This window comes from Oikopleura dioica, chromosome 1 (genome assembly GCF_907165135.1).
Source record: "Oikopleura dioica chromosome 1, OKI2018_I68_1.0, whole genome shotgun sequence".
NCBI lineage: Eukaryota > Metazoa > Chordata > Appendicularia > Copelata > Oikopleuridae > Oikopleura > Oikopleura dioica.
Window position 1 is genome coordinate 12,236,600 of NC_137291.1, and position 23,842 is coordinate 12,260,441.

The window sequence follows — 23,842 nt, forward strand, 5'->3', positions numbered from 1 at the left end:
TTTTCCCGAGCCAATCAGACGGGCGAATTATCTTCATTCTTGTCGAAATTTTCACGAGTAGCTCGCGATTATCCTTTACCCATTTACTCGATTTACTCGCACGGGTCTCCGCGCGAGTAACCCGTAGAAAAATTTGCGGGTCGCCCGGAAAAAAATGCCAGGTAAAACCAAAGGACTCGAAATCAACAGGCATGATTATAGATATAAATTGTACCGTATAATCCAGGCTTCTCCCGCATTTCCCAAAATCCCGTATTTCTCAAATCGCCAAATCAGGATAATCCTGAATCCGATTTTCAATAAGGATTTCTGAGTGAAATCCTGACCCCCCTTTTTTAATAGCTCATTCGAAAGAGCGTAAAAATTACCCAAGAAAAATCCGGAAAATTTTGAAATTGTGTCGAACATGACGTCACAGCACGTGATTGAAGTTTTAAAAGTACTGGATTTCTCCTACGCCCGCATTTCTAAGTCCTCTTAGCCACCCGGGCGTGTGATACATAAAAATGATCGTCTCGTTGAGCTCTAGGTCAGCATTTAATTTTCATCCCATTTTACAAATTCTTTCAACCCTTTTTAAATCAGCTGTATGCCGAAAATATTGATTTTGATAAAGAAAGGTTGAGAAGGTATGAAACTAAATGCTGACCTTGAGCTCAACAAGACGATCATTTTCATGTATCATACGCCCGGATAGCCAAGAGGACTCATAAATGCGGGCGTAGGAGAAATCCGGTACTTTGGAACTTTAATCACGTGCAGTGACGTCATTTTCAATAAAACTTCAAGATTTTTTGGGTGTTTTTCGGTTAATTTTTTGAGCTCTTTCGAATGAGCTAATAAAAAAGAGAGGTCTGAATTTCACTCAGAAATCCTTATTGAAAATCGTTAATTCCGCCGATTCAGGATTTTGGGCAAACGGCGACTTTGGCAAATGGAGACCAAACGGACATGAAATTTTAGCTGAATCCTTCATTCCTCAAAATCCTGCTTTTCTCAATCCTCCATTTCCAAAAATCCTGAATCGGCAGAATTCTGAATTGGCGATTTGAGAAATGCGGGATTTTGGGAAATGCGGGAGCAGCGAGATTGGGCTATAAAAGAACTTCTTTTGATGACCAGAAAAATGAAGTAAGGTTCGCTAAGAACCTTCTCATCGAACCGTACCGAGGTCTATTTTGGCGAACCGTTCGTCAACCAAAATTTTCTTGCTTCGCTTGACGAACATTGAAATGTTTTCGCCTTTGCTTCGCTTTCGCCTTGATTTTTTGGCAAATTTGAATGCCTGGGGTAGTAAAAATTTTGGGGGGTACTGAATTGTGCCGCCCTGCGCCGCCCAGCGTCGCCCGGTCCGAAACCATCCGGCTCTCATTCGACCCAACTATGACCTAGGAAATTGTTCTGAACAAGAGCGAGAGTTTTGCCCCGCCAACCCAATGAGTTCTCTACCAGAAAATGCGCGCGTAAGGGCCTCTGCCTCGTCGCGCGCTCAATTAATTTGTGATTTTATGCCAAAATCTGAGTTTGGTTGAGAATTACTCTACTGGCACCCAAAATTATAGGATTGCCTTTTTTAATTTTCAGACAATATAAATATGTCAGAATAACTTACTTTATATAAAAATCAAAATTACCCGCTTTTGAAAGACAAAATTTTCGCTCGAGCGTCGCTCAAATGTCGCTCAAATGTCGCTCAGATTTCGCTCAAACCTCGCTCAAATCTCGCTCAAACGTCGCTCGCTCAGTCGCTCCGCTCGCTCAGCCGATATTTGAAAAATCTCGCTCAGCCACTCGCTCGCTCAGCCCTCGCTCAAATGTCGCTCGCTCATCGCTCGCTCAAATTCAAAATTTTTTGGCCAAATTTGGAACCCTGGTCCAACCTGTTCGAGCAAATAGGTCACGTGTTAGTTTCCAAATTTGCACCGATCGGGCTCACAATGGTCTGAGAGCCTCTTCTGAAAATGCGGAAATGTCAAATCTCCCCATAAATCCCCCTACCCGCATATTTGCGCGCGCGTCGCATAAATCGATGCTCCACCAGCGCGAAAATTTGAATCCGTTGTCAAAGAGGAAACATCAAACAAGTTTGTAATTATCGGGTTTTTGTTACGTTCAGAACACATCGTAAATGTGCGCTGACGCGAGCTGAAATCTTGGATGGAGCGAAATTATGATTTTATGGGGGCTTTATGGCCTTTATAGGTGGTCTGATGGCACATTAAATACACATCATCCTGGATAAAAAAGTCGTTAGGTAAAATTTGGATTAAAAATTTCCATCCGGGTGGTCTGTTTTTATGGAATCAGAAAATGGTCTTTCTAAATGTCAAAATCAACCCCTTTTCGACTTTGATTATTTTCACAACAGGAAAATATCCACAGCGCGAAAAAATAATGGATAAATTACGGAATGGTGTGAGCCGCGGTTGAGCACTCTTGTGAATAAACAAACAAGTGCAAATCCTGGAATTTTCAGCACTCTCACCTCGCGAACACGTGTTCTCGCTCGATTCAGACGGAATTTTTTAATTCGCAATTACCGTAGCCGTAGCTGATCTAATTGATGAGCAGGGGAAAAATGGTGCTTTCTCGTTTTTAGCTTTTTTTGATACCGGTATTTTGTCAGCCTAAAAAGCACGGTTCAATTCAAAGGGATTGAAACCGGCTCGTTCACTTTGTCCCGCATTTTGCATAATTTGCCGCTTCCGCGAAGAATCAAAGCTAGGCATTTGTTGCCATCAGCCGGGCGGAAGGATGCGAAGTGAACAAATTCCATCCGGATTTGGGGAATTTCGATATTTACTAGAAGTCACGTAGTACCCTTTCAAAGAAACAACTGGACACAAAAAACGGATCTTTTTTACTTTCAAAAAGAGCCGTTTATTATCTTAATTCATTGTTGGTTAAATATATATATTCTGACACATAATTTGAAAGTAGCTACCTGTGATTCCGAAAAGAAGGAGCAGAAAAGTTAAATGAACAGACAAAAAAGTGACTCCGGACCAAGTGACCTTTGCCTAGGTCCCTTGGCGCGGAGCTGCTTGGCGTGAGTAGGAAAACTTTAAGGTTCAGTAGGCTACTGGGGGTATCAGGACTTGGTTGGATAGATATGTCGCTTGAGGACGGAGAGAGAAGGTTATGATAGGATTATATGGGATTATAGGAGAGGGGATTATACGAGTAAATAGAGGAGGAGCTTAGACGAAGTACATCAAGCTGGAGAGTTCAGATCGGACAGTGATCATCTGGTCCAACTTGTGGAGATCGAGAGCTGGTGGGGGACCGCCACGGTAGCCGCCGTAGGAAGAGTCACTAGAAGATCTGGTAAGAATTGGAAGCTATTTTTAACGGCTTACCCGTCACCGTCAACGACAGATTGGAGATGGTATCGAGCACGGAAGGCGACGAGATGGGAGTAGTAGGTCGGCGCAGGAATGGAGACCGACCGAGTGCATCGTACGTAACTGAATTTTAAATGAATCGGACGAAAAGGGTGAACGACTTACGTATGGCACAGCTGGTAGGTGAAGTTCTGGAGAACGTCCGACTTGTAATCGTTGTCGTCGTGCAACACATGGTAGTGTGTTGGCCGAGAAGTTCCCTAAAATCATAAGCTGAAGACAAGAAAGAGAAGGAATAGTTTTACCTGGATTCCCGCGTGCGAGCAGAGGTAGAAATCGTATTGGCTCGGGTGGCAGATGTTGGTGTCGACCACGGTACCAGCGGGAATGTTGTTCGACTTACCGACCTGAAAGAAAGGGTTGAATTTTGACAAGTATTGTAAGTTCTCTTACCATATCATTTCGGTCGTTGCAGAAAAGTCGCATATGGTGACGCTTCTGGACGCAGACGAAGGTGATGCCAGGAGTGTACCCACCATCCTTCTCGAGTTCGAGGCAAGCTTCTCGAATGGCTCGCATTTCGTGCGCAAGAACGAGCTTGAATTGACCCTCGCCGACGCCATCTCGGTACATGATGATCTTCTGAGGCTTCTTCTTGTTCTTGGAGTAGAATTTCTTGAGCAGTTTTTTGATCATATTCTTGGTGTCGGCAATGTACTCGAGTCGGCGCTCCTGCACCGAGACTGTGGCGATGAACTGAAGTCAAAGGTGAGAACTATGGTTGAAAACTAAAATCACCTTGGATGGAACCGGGTCCATTGAGCCAACGATGGCAGCAATCGATGGTCGGCCAAATTCACCGGCGGCGGGATGGGTCACGTCAGCTCCTAGAGTCAGTTGAAAACAAGGAAGAAACTTTAAATAACTTACCGAGAACGATAACGGGCTCACTCATGATGGGCGATCGAAGCTTAGATGGGATGGAGACATTTTGGCCGCCAACCTTGACGTTGATCTTGAGCAACAAGTTCAACATGGTGGATGCCTGCTTCATCGCCTTCTGCATCGTCTGCGCGCACAAGACCTGCGTCATAACTCCAATTTCTGTGTCGGCGATGCGCTTGACATCGGCATAGGTGAGGCTGTCCTTTCGTGGGACAACGAAGAGAACGAGCTGAACATCTGGCCAGGAGTCAACGATCTCGTCCAAGCGATTGAAGATCTAAAAGAGAACATTTCTCGACTGAAAAACAGGTCTGAAACATACATCGTTAGTTCGGTACGCTTCGTAGGCCTTCTTAGGGTGGGCGATGTCGAAGCCGAGTTGGCGGGCGTGGTGCTGCATTTCACCAACAAAGTCCTTGATAGTGTTTCGGTTTCGGTCATCCAAGGAGATGATCGCCCAGGAGGAGAGGAATCCTGCCTTCTTGAATTGGTAGTTGCCTCGGGAAATGTCCCAGGCACCCTTCTGCGGTCGGACGTACATCTGAAACTAATTTAATCGCTGTTTTCTCGGGATGAGGCTCTACCTTGTCGCCGTATTCAAGTTGAGGAGCTTCGAGAACTCGTCCTCGGAGGTTGACCATATTGTGTTCCATGGAGATGCCGAAGGCTTTGGCAACAGGGTCCTCGTTGATGGCGGCCTTCTGGACCCAGTCTTCGATTTCTCTCTGGCGCTCGTTGGCGGGCTTCGCTGCTGATCGAATCAAGGTGGCGAGCTGTTGATCGCCAAGTTTCTTCTGGTACCGTTGTCGGGGCGCAATCTACATTGATCATTAAAACTATGTTCGATGAACCCACTTGATCTTACCTTGAGAACCTCGAGGGGCAATAGGGCGCCTTTGCCTCCGCATTTGGCGACGGGGAGTCCAGGGTATCGGAGACGCATATTGTACTTATCGTAGAAGTAGTTCTCAACACTGATGCGGCCGTTTTCGCCGTCGAAGTAGGTGTCTCGGGCTGTGGTTCGCGAAAGTCCCATAATCTAAAATCGGTAAATTATTTGAATCAATGATTTTTTACCTTGTATCGTCGGACAACGCCTTGTCGGTGCGTAGGCTCAATCTTGAGTCCCTTGCACGCTTTTTCGATTTTCATCAGCTCGTGTTTGGAGAAGTTGCCTCGCAGTTGGTTAGTGCGAAGTGTATCCTTGATAAAGTCGATCATGTTCTGCTCAGTGTAAAAGGCAGTGTTGGCAACGTCGAAGTTGAGGAGTGGCTTCCAAACTTGCGAGTGACGAATCGACTGATGGTAACCTGGCCAGAGCTCGAGGCCGCCGCCAAGGGCGAGTGGCTCGTACTTAGGATCAGGGAAGAAGGCAGCGCCGGAGACACCACGGACGGAAACGTACTTGTTCGAAGGCTGGTTGCGGAGGACGATGTTGAGCGCGTTGACAACATCGATGACGTCAGAGCTCATCTCGCCGAAGTCCCGCCCTTTGCCCTCGAGGAAATCGTTCAACGCGTTGACGTTGAGCTCGCCAACAAGGGTGAGGCAGACCTTGACCTGGTCGCCTTTAAAACTGCACTAGAATTTGGATTAAAAAGGAGGACAAAATAGTTGATTGCTTACCTTGCCGACGAATCGCTTTTGGGGAGTGTCGAGCTTGGCAATGGTGTACATATTCTTTTCGCCGTCATAAGCAAAGCCGTATCGGCCTGCTGTCTTGAAGATGATCTTGTTGGCCTTGCAGAAGTCCAAGAAGAAACTTCGCTTCTCGTCCTTCTTGATTCGGTCAGAAGCGATTTCCACATCGTAGTGGTAGATGAAGGGGGTCTTGGGTCTCACAACGAGTGGAAAGACGTTAGCTGAAGAGAAGGAACGGTTGAGTTCTAGAATTGAAGAGGATAATGTTTACCTTTGAGCGAAATGGCCCGGCCGAGGGTTCCTCCGTCATCGGGTCGGAGAGGGAGCTCGATCTCGTCCTTGACTCGCTTTTTCATCGAAGGAGTGTACTTGTCAACTGAATTTTAAGGGTTTACCGGAGGTTAGCGCTGATAAGATCTTCAACTGGGACAGTTGAAAACATCAAAAATGAGCTGTCGTCGGTGGCTATCTTACCGTTCATGGGCTTGGAGAAGTCGGTGAAGTTGAGGGCATCAGTCTCGTCAGAATCGTAAATGCCAGCCTTTCGTGGAGAAGGGGTCGAAATGATCGACAAGGAAGGCGAGTGGCGAGGCGAATCCAACGGAGAGCTGGTCTCGGAGCTCGATCCAGATCCGGAGCTGGTCTCGTCGGAGACCAACTTGCCGAGATGGCCGCCGAGCTCGGCAGCGTGTCCTAAAGGATGGTAAATTAGCGTGGGAAGGTGGAGAGGCAAGGAAATGAGGGTTTATTAGATGATAATGCATTTAATGATTAGTGGATTACGCCATTTACGCTTATCTCTTTCTTTTCCGATCTAGGTGGGCTAAGAATAGAGAAAAAACGGATTTTAGGGGGTTAACACCGATTTCTATTGAACTAAGCACCCTTAAAGTCATACAAACACTCTTACACATAAAACAGCAAGTTATTACCGTTTTAGAATCATTTTGAACCGCTAAAAGATGATTTAAACGTTTTTGATTGGCTAAAAATGAAAAAAGGCTTACCGGCGATTTGCTCGTCGAAGCTGGCAGTACTGTGATGTCGACTAACGTCCATTGTGCTGATTTTGATTTGGTTGAGAGTTTTCCGTGCCCGGCTAAAATCTTTGACGCGTTAAAAAAAGCTCTTTTTCATAAAAATCGCAGAAATTTCAGAATGAGGGATGAAGAGTGGCGGGGCCGACAAACATGGGATAGTTCTAGAAATGACTTGAAAACATGGAAGAGAGCATCACGCGCCCCGCCTACGTGATTTTTCGGGAAAGAACAGAAATTGAAATAGGTTTGAATGAGTGGGTCGAAATTTGTACTGTAAGGTACTGTACGTAAGAGAGTATTCTAGAAAATGTCAGGAATTTCCAAATATTAAGATAAAAGAAGAAAACTTTAAAATTTTTCGAAAGTAAGAAAAAAGAGCTCAATAAACCTTCCGTATTCGAGTCAAAATGAAAAATTCAAGTCAAAAATAAGCAACTGTGGATCGAAAACAATTGGACAGCTTTCGAGTCAAAATTCTTGTCCGTTGATAGTGTATCGTAGTGGTAGTTAAAAGAAGGTCTGAGAATAAGGGAGGCAAAAGTCAAAAGGGGCTAAGGGTGTTAGGTAAAGTCTCTGGGTCTCTAGGTGAAAATCAGAAAAAAATGAAAATGTGTGCGTCGCTGGTGCAGGTTTGTGGCGAATGAAGGCAAAAACAGAAATTTTTCTCTGGATCTGATTGGCACCGGCGTCTGAGAGGCCACGCGAGGCGCTCGAAAAAATCGGAAAACAACACTTCCGAAAATGAAAGCATTTGAACTCGAGTTTTCGTGGATTTTGCTTTTCTGATTCCATCTAACGGACGAATAAATGGCGAAAATAAAATGACAACGATGTGCTCTCTTATCAAGAATGCGCGGCGCGACACACGTGATCTGAGTCATTTCTGATAAAAACGGAGAAGATTTCAATTTTCGACGCTAATGAATCATCTCTTGAAAAACTAATCATCACAAAATGCTAGAAATTGTTCAATAAAACGTCTTTTTTTACGGCTAGAAATGTTCCTCCTTCATTGATAAAGTGATTAATTCACTTTTCCTAACCCTTATCATTTTGAACACTCTCTTACATTACCGAAACGAGGACAGTTAGCGGGGGTCTCTTCGGCGAATTTTTGAAAAATGAGGATAGGTGCGCCGGTTTTGTGAAATAATCGCGAAATCTAGAAATCGTTGTCTTTCTCGAAAATTATGAAAAACGTCTCTCAACTGGTTTTTCTTGCGCATTCACAATCAAGCAGTGAATGAAGTCTTTAGACTGATAAACTCTATCAGCCTTAACTATCAAATAAAATTGATCAAAATCGAGAATGATGATGTAAAAAACATCTTTCTTCCTTGATTTCAGCTTTCTTCGGGCTTTTCAGCGGTGTTTTTTTGGATTTTCTTCTAATGAGATGGACGCTTGTGATAGTATATGTCCTGTGTGCCCAAAGATAATACTGTTTGGTAGGGCGAGTGCGATTCTCGGATCGGCGATCGATTTGCTGCAGAATAGGCGGCGCCGCGGCGCCACCAACGAGGAGAATCATCCCTTTTCTGTTCACTCCTTTGCGAACATCTCCCACAAGAGAAATGGAATGAGACTGAAGAGAGTCTTTGCAACATTTGGTGAGTTACATAACTCGTTTATCAAGTTCTGAGGATCAGACTCTGAGCAAATTTTTCTTGAAAGCAATAAGCACACTTTGAATACTATAATTGTTATTTTATTATATTCAATAAAGATTTTTTGCTTCAATCAAAGGCGATTATCTAAGAAAAAAATTATTGAAATCTTTAGTGAATGGAAAAATCCGTACAACTAATCGTAAAATTCCATTTCAATATACTGAAAACAATCAGATACCATGCCATCGACAATTGAATAATTGAAACCAGTGTCACATTAATATCAACGACAGCAGTTAATATTAAGTTTCAGCTACTTTCAGCGCCGCGGAGGCGCGCGGCTGTCGGATTTTGGATAACTGTGCAGCAACAGAAGTTTGTATATGGACTCAAGCAAATCCTGCTGGTGCTTGTCTCCCTCTTTCAAAGTAAAACAAATCAGCCCTAAACATTAACTATCGAAAATTCAGTCGTAAACGAGACCAGGAACTCTATCAACCTGGCTACCCAAATATTCATGATGCAGAAAGCGAATATCAACGGCAATTGGAAAGAAGACGCAAAGAATTGCTCAAGAAACAGGTACATAAAAAATTTTCTTTTTGAACCTGACATGTGGATGATTTTTAAATTAATGATATGCCTGCGCGTAATTTATATTCTGTCGGTAATGACGTCAAAAAAATCAAGGCTTTCATTAGCTTCTTATTCTTCCTTTTTGTGCCAGTGACAGGGTATTATCCTGCATAATATATGCGTGGGATAAATATACTAATAACACTTTAATACTGTATTCAGCTAGAAAAGCGGGAGCTTGCACGACTTGTCCAAGAATACAGACGATCCCCGCCAGATTACGAGGATCAATCGACTTCCAATGGTGGCGGCCTCTTTTGGGACTCATCGGAGCCAAGTATGTTCAAGACAGACTAATTTAAATGAGAAAAATAAGTGTCCAAATTATTTTGCTCTAAAATATTCATAAAGTTCGTTTCTCTCGAGACTTTAATAAGATACAGTGGTGAATCCTCGATTGGGAAGGTCACTTTGACTTGCCGCTTCCCAATCGAGGATTCGGTCCGCACCGCACTTCTCTAGAGATTGGCTTGCTATATGCGCTGCCGCTTCCCAATCGAGGATTCAGCGCGTCCTTCCCAATCGAGGATTCACCACTGTACTTTAGAATCCGATTTCAAATCCTTTCAAAGCGAATCATATCAAGTCAACGGCGGGCCAGAGCATATAAAAGTAAGTCCTGTTTCCATCAGATCTGCTAATTGACGCTGTAAATGTGTCAAAGGTATCGATTTATTTTTGATCATGTCCAGTGTCAATCGGGCGGGACACTGTCGTCTTCTATCTTGCATCGTCTTTAATTTTCCTTGATTAATCATACACCTAGGTGAGCACCGATGACAATGGCAAAATAAATAATTATGAGACGAACATTAACCCTGATGGTACTGTCGAACGCGTTACGGAGCCAGAAGAAGTTCTTGAACCAATGCCCATGCCAGGAATGGTTCATCTTTAGTTACAGTCGTTCCGTAATAGATGCATTTTAAACCACAACAAGCAAAACGCGTGGCGGATCCAGAACTCCAGAAGGACATTGACCGACTCGATTTGTTTGCAATCAAGGAAGAGAAACGCGCAATGATCCTCACCTTCGGCGCTGGTGGACTCCTCTGCGCCGTTCTCGTCATTTCCGGATTGACTCTTTTCGCAACCCGACGCAAGAAACAACCTCCAATGGACTTCCCAGCAGGAGATTACGAACAGCTTTGTCGACAACATTTTGCAGCGAAGGAGTCCCAGGAGATTTCGCCATCAGATTGGTCTGATAGCAAAGATGGATTTCGTGAGTTTGAACCGTTCTCATCAAGAACTAACGGTTCATTTACAGTGCCGAACGACGAACTTACGGTAGAACAAGCTCGGTCCCTCTTAGCCGCCTCAACAGACGATAATGCAATCCGAAGCGCCTGGCGTGACGCTAATTCTTCGCCTAGGTACGTTACCCAGAATTTCTTGCATAGGCCACTTTCTCCTTTGTATCATGAATTATTACTGGATAAAACACTTTGTTCAGCGATGAGTCGACTAATGGAGGCGGAGAGCATCCTGGCAAAGATCGGGATCCTGGATACCTGCCATACGAAAGCAACAGATTCAAGTTCAAGCAGAGGTAAAATCGATTCAGTCAAAGCCATTTTTATCCGTATTCCCAGTGATTTGTACTACAACGCGTCGAATGTGAAACTTGCTGACGACAGTTGGCTCCTGTCGCAATCTCCGTTGCCAGGCCAACTGTCGGAATTCTGGACAATGATTTGGGAGAGCGAGCGAACAGGTAAAGCCCCCATCTGCAGAATAAGACCGCTCATCCCTTAAGGGACCTTGTCGAGCAAACTTTTGCGCAACTTCACGAGCGCTTCATTCAGTTTCGACTTGAGATATTTTGAAAATTCTTTTTGATGACATAATCTACGGACACTCCTCTTTCCTATCCAGTTTTCAGCTTTTCTTTATCATCTGTAATTCAGTCGCTATGGCCGAAAAGAGAAGTTCAACTTCAAAGGGATTCAGCACTTTCATTTTTCAAGATATTAAATTATAATTACATTCACCGGAAAGCCCAGACAATTCTCTACAAAACTTCGCTTATGGGGTTATGATAACAATAACCTGTCGAGATCAAGGCAATCTTTTCCGGACTGGATCGGTTCCACAGCGGGCGTTCGCGCTGCGCGAGGCATTATTTTGGCTTGTTTGCACATGATTCCCGCAAAGCGCGCGCTAATAGCTCCGGATTACTGATTCTTACCGCTCATTCAATGATTCTCATTAAACCCCATGAGCGAATTTTTGTAGAGAATTGTCTGGGCTTTCCCGTGAATGTAATTATAATTTAATATCTTGAAAAATGAGAGTGCTGAATCCCTTTGAAGTTGACCTTCTCTTTTTGGCCATAGCGACTGAATTACAAATGATAAAGAAAAGCTGAAAACTGGATAAGAATAAGGAGTGCCCGTAGATTATGTCACTAAGAAGAATTTTCAAAATATCTCTAGTAAAAAATGAATGAAGCGCTCGTGAAGTTGCGCAAAAATTTGCTCGACAAGGTCCCTTAATATTCAGCACTGATCCTACTTTCACCACTGCAAGAGGATGGCATGCCGCAATCTGCCAGATTCTGGCCTAATGAGGGGGCTGAGTTGCATGGCGGTATTGAGGTCAATTTGGTGACGGAGCATGTTTGGTGTCGAGAGTTCCTTGTCCGATCTCTTTATCTCAGACAGGTAAGTGAAAGATCTTCGCCAAAAATGAAGGTTTCTTCATCTCAGATCGAAACTGGCGAAACTCGAACTGTGACTCTTCTCCACTACCTCGGCTGGCCTCTCAATTCCACTCCACCATCCGCGAAGCGTTTGCTTGAATTCCGTCGCAAGGCGCGTCGCGCAGGATCGCCTGTCGTCATCTGTCCCGACGGAGCTTCTCGATCTGGTGCTTACTGTCTCATCGACTCAATCATTTCGGCATATTCCAAGGGAAAAGAACCCAAGCCAGCTGAGCTTCTTTCCGCGCTCAGAGATCAACGCATGAAGGAACGGATTTTGACGCGTTTAACCTTTTGAACCCGTCGATAAAGTTCAGCTCCGAATCCGCCAAAAAGTCGATACGCACCGAATCTCAGCTCAACTTCGTCATCGAGGCCATGGGAGAAGCCGCCGAGTCCGCCCTACAGAATTAATTATAAAAATGACTGCTGGCTAGTCAGAAAAACGCTTTTCACGAAATTACAGCGCTTCTAGCGAACGCCGTTTCGCGTCATTTTTTGTAGATAAACCCATTCTTTTCATTTTTATACTCAGTTTTTAAATCTTGCTTTTGCGCGACCATTCATTTCGATGCGACCATTCTTTCTTCAAAAATTTTTCAATCCACTTCGACTTGTTTCTCATCGAAAGAAAACAGGTTGAAGGGATGCATATTTTTTAAAGAGCCTCTCCCGCAGGGTCCGATAATTTGAGCTCACGCTAAAACTCCACGAAACAAAGCTTGAGAACTCAGTTTTTAAATTGGAGTTTTGAGAAACTCAGAGATGAGAGCTCGCGTGAGAAATCAAATTTTGTGGTGGCGCTCGCGATCCACGAGCCAGTCAAGGCGGGGTGGACGATTTTTGTAAGTGCGCAGCCTTACGCAACACGCCTACGATATGCTGTGGCTGCGCCGACTCGCCGCCAGGCCAACCGGCGGGCCAATCCGCGCGCTCGCTCAAACGGAGTTTTTGAAAACTCATGAGATTTCCCTGCTCTCAAGCAAAATCTCAGAAAATCTCCAAATGATTTCTCAAGTCGAACTGAGTTCTCAATTTGAGAAAATCGAGAACTCAGCCAAAAATGAGTTTTATCGTGAGCTCAAATTATCGGACCCTGCTCTCCCGTCTGGTTTTTCTTCAATCCTGGTTTACCTATTTTCAATTTATTCACATTTCAGAAGAGCATTTCCCACTTCACAAAGCACTATCGACTACCTATTAATTTATTTCAGAGCTACCGTCCTTCTCAACGAGACTTCTGCAATAAGTACTGTTGAGAGGCGGACACGTGACCTCCTCCTACTCTTGCCATTTAGCACTTCACATAAAGACTGTATAGTTAAATTATTCATTTTACCGTGTTTTCTCCAGCCAAAAGCCAATCTCCGAAGACGATCGAACATACATAACTGATCATATACTGTATATCATATACAGTATATAATATACAGTATATGCATATAGGAGCTATCTTTTGGGGGATTAGCTTTTGACGGGTTTTAATTTCTCTTTAGTGGAAACTGTGCAATAAGTCCCTCAAAAATCTGGCGATAGATACAACTGAAAGCGCATTTTTTTCAGAACTTATCTATTAGCATGCGTAGCGCGAATCCGAAAACATAAAAAATACAAAAATCGAAACCTATAAATTCTTCAAATTAAACCTGTTCTGCGAAAAAGTTCATCTGGCGTCATCGAGACTAATTTTTAATAAATTCCATTTCCATGAAATTTCGCGGTCTCAAAATAATTTTAATTTATTGAAGAAATAATTAGCTAGATATCAAATACGAAGGTATCTTTTTATTGGATTCTGAAGTGCTTTCTCAGACGTCAGTCGTCTCCATCTCAAGATTTTTCATCAGACTCTTTGGTGAATAAGCTGTTCAATAACACAATTAAACCATTTGGGTAACAACTGATTCAAGAGCCGTGTCTCGAGGTAAAAATTTCCGAATCCACCTTTGGTCTTTTTAGCATTTTCAACATTCAGCGAGTAGCAAGCTTTAAGATGGGCTTTTCATGCGTTATTACTGAATCCTGTAATTAGAAAAAACCCCTTCCTGAGCAAATAATCGACTGAGCATCTGTTTGAGTTACTGCATCTCTTCTCCGGCCACCTGTAGATCCTCAAATAATAGTCAAAATTTTACTTTTATCGAGCAGCGAGCTCTTACCTCTGCTTGCTGTTCTTGCTTTCGATTTTGCATTTAAATTTTGCAGACGTTCCAGAAGGGTTGTATTTAGTTCCAAATATGAGGGTTCAAGCGTGATTGAAAGAAAGAAAAGTGCTCATGAAAAAAATAGCATAAAAAATTAGTGAAAAAATATAAAGAAAATCGGAATTGGGGCAAGTCGTCTTTTGCGTAAAAGCATGAATTGCGCCATAAAGGAAAGAAGCTTTGCCGGAAATCTCGATTTTTTCAAAATTTCGTGCTTGGTGAAGTCTGATTTGTTTTTTTTAAATCGACTCAATTTGAACCCTATTTGGCGAAATCTTCATGTTCAACTCTAACCAAGAAATTTCCATTTCACTCCAAAACTCTTTCGCATTACCTTTTATATCGCCTTTGAGCTTTTCAGTGTCCTTCTCAACCATTCTTTCAAAGGGAAACAAAAATTCTCACTCTTGTTCAAATCTTAGGCACGATTTATTTCAATTGTATTGAAATTGAATATTTGTCGAGGATATTTAAATAGGAGAATTAAATTTCTTCAGATGCAGTTCCGGCAGTAGAATAAATTGAAACTGTTTGCTCTAAGGATTTTTAAAGGAATGGTACATGTTTGGATAAAGACATGTTTGACAGATCACATGATCCTGTACCAGAAGATTCTCCCAAGATATGGACAAATACATACGTTTTTAAAAGATCTGTTTATTACGAAAAAATTGTTTCTTCAGATATTTTTCTTTCCAGGAGCGACAGGGTTTTCTTTCTTTCGCTTTGATTCTAAATGAACCGATCAGAAAAGTTACTTGAAAAGATAAAAATTTACCGTAGCGCTTGTAGCTGTAAAGAGGCATAAAAGAGTCGAGGAAACCAACGTCTTCGGTCAGATTCGGAAGAATATAAAGATGATGGCGGCCCAGAGAAAGAAGCCAAATTGCCCAGTAAATTAGGCTTCGCAAAAGGCAGAGGCCGAGGCAAAGTCCAAGAAAGCCTGTTCCACCAAGGCCAAGATAGTAACCAACTATTTTTGGCTCGAAAACGTCTTTGAATACCACTCTTTTCCTTAGAGTCTGGGATTTGATTTTGAGTCCGATCCTTGTCTAGTCTTCTCTGGCCAGATTGGGTACATAACAAAAGTCAAAGAACCAAAAATGGCAAGTATGGCATACAATAAATCGTATCGACTTGGCGGGTGATAGTTCCACATGTAAAACTCCTCGGCCGAATCTAAAATTTGTCTTACATACAGCATGCTTCATGAATCGTTAAAATTTTACCTTCAAAGGGTGGTTGCTCTTCGACATTCAATAAGAGTCTATATTTTTTCTTCGATAACTGCTTTTTCGATATATTTTCTTTAGTAATCTTGTACTCTTTATGGACGCGGAGAAAAGTCCCAAGCGACATGATAAAACTAATAACGGCTATGCAGTTTTCTCGCGATTGAAATCCATTTGGACGTCCCCAAATTTCGCTTTCCATAATTGCATCTATAATTTGCTTGCCACTAAAGTACTCGACCTGGCCATCTAGATTTTCAATTTTCTTCCCGGTATTAGCTTCGAAAAACTTGAGAAACAATTAATTGAAATGCAGTACCTCTGACAGACGCTCTCTTGTATTTGAAGCTGTAGCGAAGCCAGTACATCATCTGCTCTTGTCTTTTGTTCATTTTGTACTCATCCGTATTTTCTTGCCCTTCGTTTTCTGTCATTTTTAAACCTTTCTCTCGATGAAATGATGACATTGGATTAAAATAAATGATCGTTATTGAAATTGCTCTAGAGAAAATAGACCAATTTTTTGACTTTATATTACATCTGTATTGGTATGAGACTGTTACAGTGGTGAATATAGGATTTCGTTTGGCAGTAAATAAAAAAAAATGATTTACAGTTATCTTTGGTCCGTATTTAAAATATCTTGAACTTGAGAATTGAGCGAGGAGAGCTCCCTCTTGACTGGTTCTAAATGTTCTTCTAAAAATTCTGCTATCGTGTCGTAATAATAGATGTCTATAAACAGCTAGGTGGAGGGTTTTGATTTGATTTTACCTTGAAGATTTTCTTCTATCGCTTTTTTATGCTTTTCAATCTGCGTGAGTTGTACAGTTACTGCAAGTTTTATATCTTTGATAGGCATAACATCTGCTATCGTTTCTTTCGTGTGGTATTCGGTTAAATAAAGTTTTATCTAAAAAAAAAGGTTGGTAAATATTTCAAAGTGAGATTCGCCTTACGTTTTTGCCCTCAAGTACTCGCCGGGCATCATAAAGCTGATTTTCTAAATTTTGAACTGCGAGCCAAGCTTTGCTTCCTGGAAATTCACCGCCGACGGGAGGGAGCGGTCTGGGCCAGGACATGTCTGGTAAGGCGCCTCCTCGGAGACCGATGGCTTTGGCAGCGTTGTAGGTTGTCAGGGTCGATATTTCTCCAGCTGAAAAATAAATATCTGATACCCTTTTGGTTAAGATTACCTTTCATTCCGATGAGACAAGAAATCATGCTGGGGATACAAACTGGAAGCAGTTCTGAGAGACTACTCGAATGATGACTTCGAGAGTTTCCCATAATTACTGTCCCTTTTACTGGAACGCGTTTTTGAGAAACTGTTTTGGCGAGATTGAGGATTTCGTTGATGTTTTTCACGTGTTCCATGATATTAGGAATTGACCGACTTTCAATGGTTCATATTATTCTTCAGCTAAATTATTAGTAACATTTTCGAACCGTTCCTAGAATGGGCTGTTCCCTTGAACGATCCAGCAAGAAAAACGCCGGGGAAGAGTCTCCCGAAATCAGGTAATGCCAGGTCGTCGAAATCAAGATTCTTGTCCTTGTATGACTCCATCATTATATAAACATTTTTGTGAACGCCGGAAAGAGCCAGAGCTTCTTGTGGGACGGTCATCAGAATGTTGCCCCAAATTATGACATTCTTGTGGGTCCGCGACTTTACTTGATCAACGAGTCGAGCGACGTAGTCAAGGTATAATTCTTGTGGACTTTTTTCATGTCTTTTTCAGGGTTGAAAGATTTTTGTGTCCGTCGAAGACTTTGGAGTGTATTGAACCCTTTTCCTATGCATCCACTGTTTCGCTAAAAGTGACCAACCAAGCATTTCCGGCTCTCTGGCTCCAATATGAATAAACTTTGAATTCGGATGCAGCTCGGCTACTTGCTCAGCCAACTGCGCTGCGATGATTTCCGAGCCTTCATGCAAAGGAGAGATCATTTCTGAGAAATGGCTCATTTCTCTGTACTTTTTGAAACTCTGGTCTTTGAGTAAAAAGTCCAGATCATCGAAGAGAGAGATGTATGGGATAACTGTCAAGTTGTTGTTGCTTGCTGCCGTGTTGATGCGCTTTATGTCATCAACAGAATAGGAAAACTGCTTGCTCTTGATCTTTTCGAAATCGCCAGAAAACGGGAAAGAATCTTCGTATTCGATGATGAGTCCAGTTGCGCCCCATTCCGCGATCTTTGCGAAAAGCTCCTCCAAATAGGATGGTTTCATTGGAGCACCTTTCAGGTCGATGTGAACGAGTCGTTCAGAGTTTAGTGGATCGAAGTTTTGTGGCTTAGAAATAACTTCGTTGATGATATCAAAACTGAGGTCTGTATCCTTTTGTTTCTCAAAGCTCAAGTCTTGCGGTGACTTGGGCTTTGGGACTACCGCTTCTTCTGGATTTTGTTCCATTTCCCACGATGCAGGGAGAGCTTCTTCTTCATTTTCGAACGACAATTCTCCTCGTTTTTGATCGGCTTTCGCTTTGATTTCATCCCACGAAAGATCATTCACTGGCTGTGAATTTTGCTGGTTTGAAAGCTCTTCGAGTTCCTTGAGCTGTTCTTCTGCCGAAGGCTGATCGGGGTAGAGAACATGATCTGGCCCTTTGTTTGTTTCGATTGGTGAGAGGTCTGGAAGCTTTGGAATCGCGTATTCTGGCTGGGGAATGTGCCCGATAAATTCAAGCTCTTCGATCGTTGCTTCATTGAGTCGGTTTTTTTGTTCAAAATATTTCTCCAGCCAGTTGTAAGTGAACAAAGTCATGGCAATGGCGGTAATAACGATTCCGAAGAAAAATTGACGGATTGTGTCTGAATTTAAAACGTTAGAATGCTTCTAAATGATTCCTAAAAGAATTCTAGAGCGTGTTTTCTAAATGGCATTGAAAGGCTTTGCACTGAGCTAGTTGAACGTGATTGATATTTTGACTTTTGCGAGGTAACTCCGTGGAGCGTGAGCTGAGTCACAACTTACATAAATTCACCGTCCCCATTTTTCATTGTTTTCTTTTTCGCTCTCCAAGATTCCGGCTCAGATCAACTTCAACAATCTCTGCATTTTCCTTTCAGAGACATAAAAAACGAAGATTTGAAGATTTCTATTAACAAAAATAGAACTTGTGAATGGCGTGACCGCGGGCAAAGTTGCGTTAGAAATTTTTCGCCGAGGAGGAAGGGCTGGAGCTGAGAAAATCGTCGAGAAAACCGCGAAACGGTTATGCACCTGTATGATAGGTTGTACAGGCAGGGTTTGATGGTTACTGCAAGAATAATGCCTGTTGAAGGCGTCTTAATTTTTCTGCAAGGCGGAGCTGGTAGAGTTGAGTTTCAAAAAAGCGCATCAAAAACCCTTCTAAGTTCCTCTGGAATGTACTGTGTGCTTATCATGATGTACTTTTTATTCTTGACAATGACCGCCAATTTCTACATCCTCCTCGTCGTAATGCGTCTCACAGAAGAAGACGAGCTATACGACCAACTCTAATTAGAACAATTTACCATCAGCAGCACAAAAAATAACATTCTTCACGCAAGCAATAAACACAATCCATGTAAAATAAACCATTTGTTATTCCAAAAACCCATAAAGGAATAAAAAAAAACAAGATTTGTTTTTGCAGTATCAATGATGCTCATAATCAGTTTATGATCAAGAAGTGGTTCGGAGGACGGTGTCTTTTTACGACGCGAGGCGATTTTTCAAACGGCATTGACAGTCCCTTTCGCTTTTTTAACCTTTAGCGATGATTTTTTCAAGAGACTATGAGTTTCCAGTGACGGGGAGGACACAGTTGAATGAGAAACCTATAGAGATATTTCCCAAAGAAGTGACTATATCGTTCGAACTTCTATTTGATGAAGCTCCTTTCAAGAAGTTCAATATTCTTCACATCAGGCCAAACAATGGCCCCTATATTTTCGACGTAGAATGCTTGGCTGACGAAGATGGGTTAATTGCTTTTAGCTGCTTCAGGATTTTCTTGAGGTCACAAAAGCGCTCTTTCGAAAGTCTTTTGATTTGACATTTGCGATCTCGTTAGCAGAGACAAGGCCAATCCGGAGATTGTCACTGATACGTTTTCTGTGTTTCCTGGCGAATGGTTCAAAATCGAATTTTCGCAGTTTATGACAGACTTGGGCAATGTTCAAAATTTCGGAGTAGTCATTCTTGATTCCGATTATATAGAAAAACATAATTCATTCAGTAATGTATATTTAGTAAACTCCAAAATGAACTTTGAAAAGGATACCACTTCACTCTTACCGTAGACGGTCGGGCAGTCTTTGACACAATTCCCAATTCAAATCCCTTCGAATTCACAGGAGTGACGGTTCATGCCTCTTTAGATAAGAAAATCCGCCAACCCGTCAAGGTATGCTGCGTTAAATTGGGTGCCAATTTGAACTCAATTAAGATGCGTAACTTTGTTATTGAAGACACAGAGCGGACAAACTCAGTGTTGGATATGTCGGATCTGGTCTCGGAGACGGCAGATTTGACCTTGACGCGAAGTGCTCAGAGTAAAGACTGTATTGAAGACCTCCCTTCGGACTTTGAGCATAGTCTGGACAGAGGACATTTGCTAGACATGAATCCTGCTCTTATGGAATGTATCAAAATATATAAGAAACCCTTCATACCTGCTATCATGTCTTATATATTTTGGATGGAGGGACAATTGTCCGCACACAAGCCATGAGGCGCTGCACTACACCGCGCTACTAGCCAAGAGATGGGGGCGCAACGGAGCGCGCGCTGATATCAAAATCATCAGCAGGGATCAAAGTCTTTGATTCAAAGAACACTTCTCGTTGTTTTGAATATATTTAAACAATATAATTAAAATATAATTTAAACAAATAATTATTATTTATCCCCTAAACAAAATGATAAGGAATGGAAGCTGCCCGTTACATTCCTTTTCTCGCGCCTTCTTTCGTTCTGCCAGAATTGGACAGATTTTAATTCTCTTGAACAGATTTTATCAAAAATACAATATCAGAACCTAAGTGCCCCTCACCACGGGGCTTCGCCCCTTAGGTCCTAAGATGCCGGGGTCTAGTCTAGGGTTACTTAGGGTTACCTGCGGTAACCCTAACTAACCCTAGCCTATCCCCCTCGGGTGAGTTTGTTCTGTCATTTTGCCCAGTGCCCCCTAACCCTAACCTCAAAAATAGAAAGTACTTTTAGCTAGGATAAGTTCTTATCAGCAAAAGTCTTTATGTCAGCAGATAGAGGACAGATTTCTATCTCTCTCGGGTGAGTTTGTTCTGTCATTTAACCCTTACCTTTATTTTAGCCAGTACTATTAACTAAAGTTAAATAATAAATAATGATAATAATCATGAATATGAATTCTTGATCGAAGCTTTCTTGGGAGCAAAGAGAGTTTCAATTTGGCGCGGCTCACTCTCGAGCGCTACTTATTGAGGTGTAGTAGCGCGGTGTGGTAGCGCTGCCTATGGCTTGTGTGCGGACAATTGTCCCATCTCCCATATATTTTGACACGCAAAAAGTCTACGCTAATTACCCCGAAAAAGAGAAAAGCTCCTCAACCACCTGCAACTGCGAATGAAACTGTTGACGCTCCGAAATCAAAGTCTGTTAGTAACGAGTTCGAGCCGTTTCAAGAAGCTGGAATGACGATTCTCGAGCCACCAGAAGATGATGACAAGGAGGAGGAAGTTTTCTCTGATACCAAGGTAAATTGACCACTTTGGTAGATAAGGACTGATTTATTGATTCCTAGCAAACGGACGCTTCTTCTATCGCAAATGATAGTGCTCAGTCGCCAAACAGAAGCACTGATGCTTCAGCAACACCAAGTAACAGTAGCCTTCCCTTCGTTCTAGACCCTGACATGGATAGTGCTACTCGTGAATTGATCCTGTCGCTTCTGGAAGAGGATGAAGTCCGCGAACCAAGACCACCACCAGGAAGAGACACTAGACCAAGCCTACCGTTGGACTCTCTCGTTCCGCCTCCCTCTCAACGACTTTCTGAAAGACGATCTGAGCCAAGCCCTTCTTATCACCAACCAAGAAAGCAATCTGAAACGATCGTTTCTCCCGATCGAAAGCGAATGACAATCGGATCAGCTCCTGAAGCGCTTTCAAGGGAATCAAAGCACACTCGTGTCAGACGACTCAGGCATTGGTTCTAAGAAATTACAGAACTAAAGTACAAGTTACAGTATTCTGAACCAATTGCAAGTCGCTCCCCATCGCCTGAGCATCCACTGCTAACGGAACAAAACTCGCGGGACGAAAAAGAACTGATAGACCAATTTATAGCGGTAAGAAGCAGTTTTAAAAGGAACAAACAAGAAGACTTGTTTAGATGGGCTTTGAAAGGCGAGACATCTCTTCCGCTCTATTCTCCTGCCGCGGGAACGCCGAGAAGACGCTTGATGTTTTAATCAATCTCAGATATCATGAGTTTTAGACGCAATTAACTTGTCACTGAATGATTTTTTCTACAACTGAAAACTGAATACATTTTCTATAAAGAACCATTCTTCCTTGATTTCAGGGACAAAAATTTAAAGTTGTAAATATTTCAAGGAAAAGGTCACAATATTTTGTCGATCTGAACTTTCGGCCCTTCCTCTATAAAAACCAATGGAAAATTTCAATGGTCAGCATCATCAATCTTGCAAATAGACAGTTCTCCTACAAGCCAAGAACTTACAGCTTTTCCAACATCTTTGAAAGTCAAAATCGCTCGGTAAATATGACAAGCACCCATGACCGTATTTTTTGAGAATCAGACAGTTGTCCAACTCACAGGATTTTCCTCTAGTGATTGGACATTCGAATGACATTGCAAATAACAGCGGATTTGAGATGCAGTTAAAAGAAAGGCGAGAGCACAAGTATTTGCCTGCTAATTCAGAGCATTATTTGCTCAGCCATTCCGCTGGTTAAAGGGCTTCGAAATTTGCAACGAATATCTTGTCTATCGTGAAATTTAATTCATCCGAAAGAGAGGGACTCTACTCTTGCCAGGGAAATAATCAAAGAGAATAGAAAGAAAAGAAAAGAAAGATGGGAGGCAGTTCGAGCAAGAAAAAGAAATCAAAAGCGAATAATGAGGTAATTACGGATAACATGATTTATAGATCGCTCAGGTGCTTGATAAAATAATAAATCACTAAAACATTTGTGTGTGAAAAATTTACCGTATAAATATGTCTAAGTTTGACGCAAATAGCACCTCTTTATCGACCCATTATCATTATGCAAGACGCTGTATAAATTATTCCTCGAATATCTTATTTTTTTCTATAAAGATCTTTTAATTATTCGTATTGACGCTCGAAACCCTTCTGTTTTACGCAAACTCATCGAACCGGTAATAATTGCCGATAAAGAGATACCAGTATCTATATCAAATATACCAAGGTATCAAAAAGCATCAAAAATTCAGGAAATGGAGCAACCACCAGCTTCGGCTAAAAACCATCAAGCAGCTCCTGGGACTCCGCAATTGACCGTCAATGAAAGAAGCGTTGATGACCAAACTTACGAACAGCAAGTGCAGAAAGATTTCTATAAGAAATCACGTGAGTCAAGGAAATTGAAAATTTTTTTGATCTAATAAAATTTTAAGCGAAATTCAAGAAAGATTTTGCGAAGAAAGGCCAAGCCAGGAAAACACCAGCTTATCCTACTGCAGAAGGTCTTTCAGGTAACCGATAATAATCTGAGGCAAAATTCATCTCCTAAGCAGTCGATAATGACGCTTCCTGGGCAAACGATGGAAGTGACAATTCTGACGACGAAAAGACGAACTCCTCGGCTAGGACATCAGGATTCCTATCGCCGCCTTCAGAGTAAACATGTGTCAAATTCTTCTTCTCATAGCCGCGATTTATGTAATATTTTCTGATCAATCCTGAATACATAAAAAATAACTGTCAATAAATGGTTTCTCTTGAGAGCATCACGTGCATTCGAGCACCTTGCTTGATCCATGAAAATCTTTCATCTCTTCATATCTTCAAATATTTTGTTCTGACTCTACATAGTATAATTCTCTGTATTTGTCTGTTGCGGCTTATCGGATTTGGTCTGTCCAAACTCTTGGCATTCTTGGACGTGGGATTGTTTGCTTCCCACTGTTTTTTTGAAGATTCTTCCCAAAATTTGCACTTGATAATGACGTACAGTGTACTTTCTTCTGTACACAAAACTATCTTCTTCGAGAGGTTCACTTGAATATTCAAGCACTTCTGTGCAAAAGAATAAATTAACGATGCGAACCCAAAAAAGGTTATTTTTGAAGATTTAGATTAAATAATTTATCCCTCGAGTTCATCAAGTTTAACTTCTTTGGACTGAATAAATTATATGCACTGTATATTAAACTGTATAATACACTGCTTTTTCATTAGAAACGTCTACCAAAAAGTCATCATTTTTGATGAGAAACGTCTACTGCTGATGAACGCTTCAATGAAACTGCTTGCGTCAAC

At 42.1% G+C, this 23,842-nt stretch overlaps 8 protein-coding genes across 9 annotated transcripts in view; 5 read left to right on the plus strand and 3 right to left on the minus strand.

Annotated features, from left to right (window-relative positions):
* LOC145700652 (protein argonaute-2-like) overlaps nt 1–7,095 on the minus strand; it is a 46,995-nt gene extending 39,900 nt beyond the window's left edge. Inside the window, exons 1-15 of one of the 2 annotated variants that reach the window (XM_081777970.1) lie at nt 6,938–7,095; nt 6,405–6,623; nt 6,202–6,306; nt 5,916–6,151; nt 5,367–5,870; nt 5,155–5,328; nt 4,874–5,107; nt 4,612–4,830; nt 4,275–4,566; nt 4,143–4,231; nt 3,798–4,100; nt 3,650–3,751; nt 3,510–3,604; nt 3,360–3,467; nt 2,893–3,315 (exon numbers count right to left, since the gene is read on the minus strand). In XM_081777970.1, coding sequence (XP_081634096.1) covers nt 3,201–3,315; nt 3,360–3,467; nt 3,510–3,604; nt 3,650–3,751; nt 3,798–4,100; nt 4,143–4,231; nt 4,275–4,566; nt 4,612–4,830; nt 4,874–5,107; nt 5,155–5,328; nt 5,367–5,870; nt 5,916–6,151; nt 6,202–6,306; nt 6,405–6,623; nt 6,938–6,989 — 2,847 coding nt within the window. In that variant the 5' untranslated portion in view covers nt 6,990–7,095 and the 3' untranslated portion in view covers nt 2,893–3,200. Of the gene's footprint in view, nt 1–2,892; nt 3,316–3,359; nt 3,468–3,502; nt 3,605–3,649; nt 3,752–3,797; nt 4,101–4,142; nt 4,232–4,274; nt 4,567–4,611; nt 4,831–4,873; nt 5,108–5,154; nt 5,329–5,366; nt 5,871–5,915; nt 6,152–6,201; nt 6,307–6,404; nt 6,624–6,937 lie in introns of those variants that run through there. The other variant, XM_081777979.1, reaches the window with a different exon arrangement.
* A 1,454-nt stretch (nt 7,096–8,549) lies between these two features.
* LOC145712194 (uncharacterized) lies at nt 8,550–10,210 on the plus strand. Its single transcript, XM_081789880.1, has 6 exons — nt 8,550–8,580; nt 8,894–9,008; nt 9,051–9,162; nt 9,379–9,493; nt 9,764–9,828; nt 9,983–10,210. Exons 1-6 carry the CDS (start codon nt 8,550–8,552, stop codon nt 10,112–10,114), a joined length of 570 nt encoding a protein of 189 aa, XP_081646006.1. The 3' UTR covers nt 10,115–10,210.
* On the plus strand, nt 10,120–12,218 carry LOC145712195 (receptor-type tyrosine-protein phosphatase-like N). The gene is made up of 6 exons (XM_081789881.1): nt 10,120–10,441; nt 10,487–10,592; nt 10,673–10,768; nt 10,812–10,933; nt 11,722–11,882; nt 11,928–12,218. Exons 1-6 carry the CDS (start codon nt 10,135–10,137, stop codon nt 12,216–12,218), a joined length of 1,083 nt encoding a protein of 360 aa, XP_081646007.1. The 5' UTR covers nt 10,120–10,134.
* A 2,921-nt stretch (nt 12,219–15,139) lies between these two features.
* LOC145712196 (uncharacterized) lies at nt 15,140–15,803 on the minus strand. Its single transcript, XM_081789882.1, has 3 exons — nt 15,676–15,803; nt 15,354–15,635; nt 15,140–15,303 (listed from the first exon to the last, which is right to left on the minus strand). The coding sequence occupies exons 1-3, from the start codon at nt 15,788–15,790 to the stop codon at nt 15,140–15,142; spliced, it is 561 nt and encodes a 186-aa protein (XP_081646008.1). The 5' UTR covers nt 15,791–15,803.
* Nucleotides 15,804–15,910: 107 nt separating this feature from the next.
* LOC145712197 (hexosaminidase D-like) lies at nt 15,911–18,552 on the minus strand. Its single transcript, XM_081789883.1, has 7 exons — nt 18,340–18,552; nt 17,132–18,176; nt 16,787–17,092; nt 16,553–16,752; nt 16,316–16,512; nt 16,131–16,269; nt 15,911–16,091 (listed from the first exon to the last, which is right to left on the minus strand). The coding sequence occupies exons 1-7, from the start codon at nt 18,356–18,358 to the stop codon at nt 15,973–15,975; spliced, it is 2,025 nt and encodes a 674-aa protein (XP_081646009.1). The 5' UTR covers nt 18,359–18,552; the 3' UTR covers nt 15,911–15,972.
* Nucleotides 18,553–19,061: 509 nt separating this feature from the next.
* On the plus strand, nt 19,062–20,160 carry LOC145710908 (uncharacterized). Its single transcript, XM_081788622.1, has 3 exons — nt 19,062–19,503; nt 19,611–19,738; nt 19,781–20,160. The coding sequence occupies exons 1-3, from the start codon at nt 19,491–19,493 to the stop codon at nt 20,063–20,065; spliced, it is 426 nt and encodes a 141-aa protein (XP_081644748.1). The 5' UTR covers nt 19,062–19,490; the 3' UTR covers nt 20,066–20,160.
* A 92-nt stretch (nt 20,161–20,252) lies between these two features.
* LOC145709152 (uncharacterized) lies at nt 20,253–21,853 on the plus strand. The gene is made up of 4 exons (XM_081786837.1): nt 20,253–21,068; nt 21,116–21,516; nt 21,580–21,661; nt 21,706–21,853. Exons 1-4 carry the CDS (start codon nt 21,006–21,008, stop codon nt 21,808–21,810), a joined length of 651 nt encoding a protein of 216 aa, XP_081642963.1. The 5' UTR covers nt 20,253–21,005; the 3' UTR covers nt 21,811–21,853.
* Nucleotides 21,854–22,234: 381 nt separating this feature from the next.
* Nucleotides 22,235–23,354, plus strand: LOC145710945 (uncharacterized). The gene is made up of 4 exons (XM_081788658.1): nt 22,235–22,460; nt 22,795–22,930; nt 22,978–23,055; nt 23,098–23,354. Exons 1-4 carry the CDS (start codon nt 22,413–22,415, stop codon nt 23,202–23,204), a joined length of 369 nt encoding a protein of 122 aa, XP_081644784.1. The 5' UTR covers nt 22,235–22,412; the 3' UTR covers nt 23,205–23,354.
* Nucleotides 23,355–23,842: the final 488 nt, after the last annotated feature.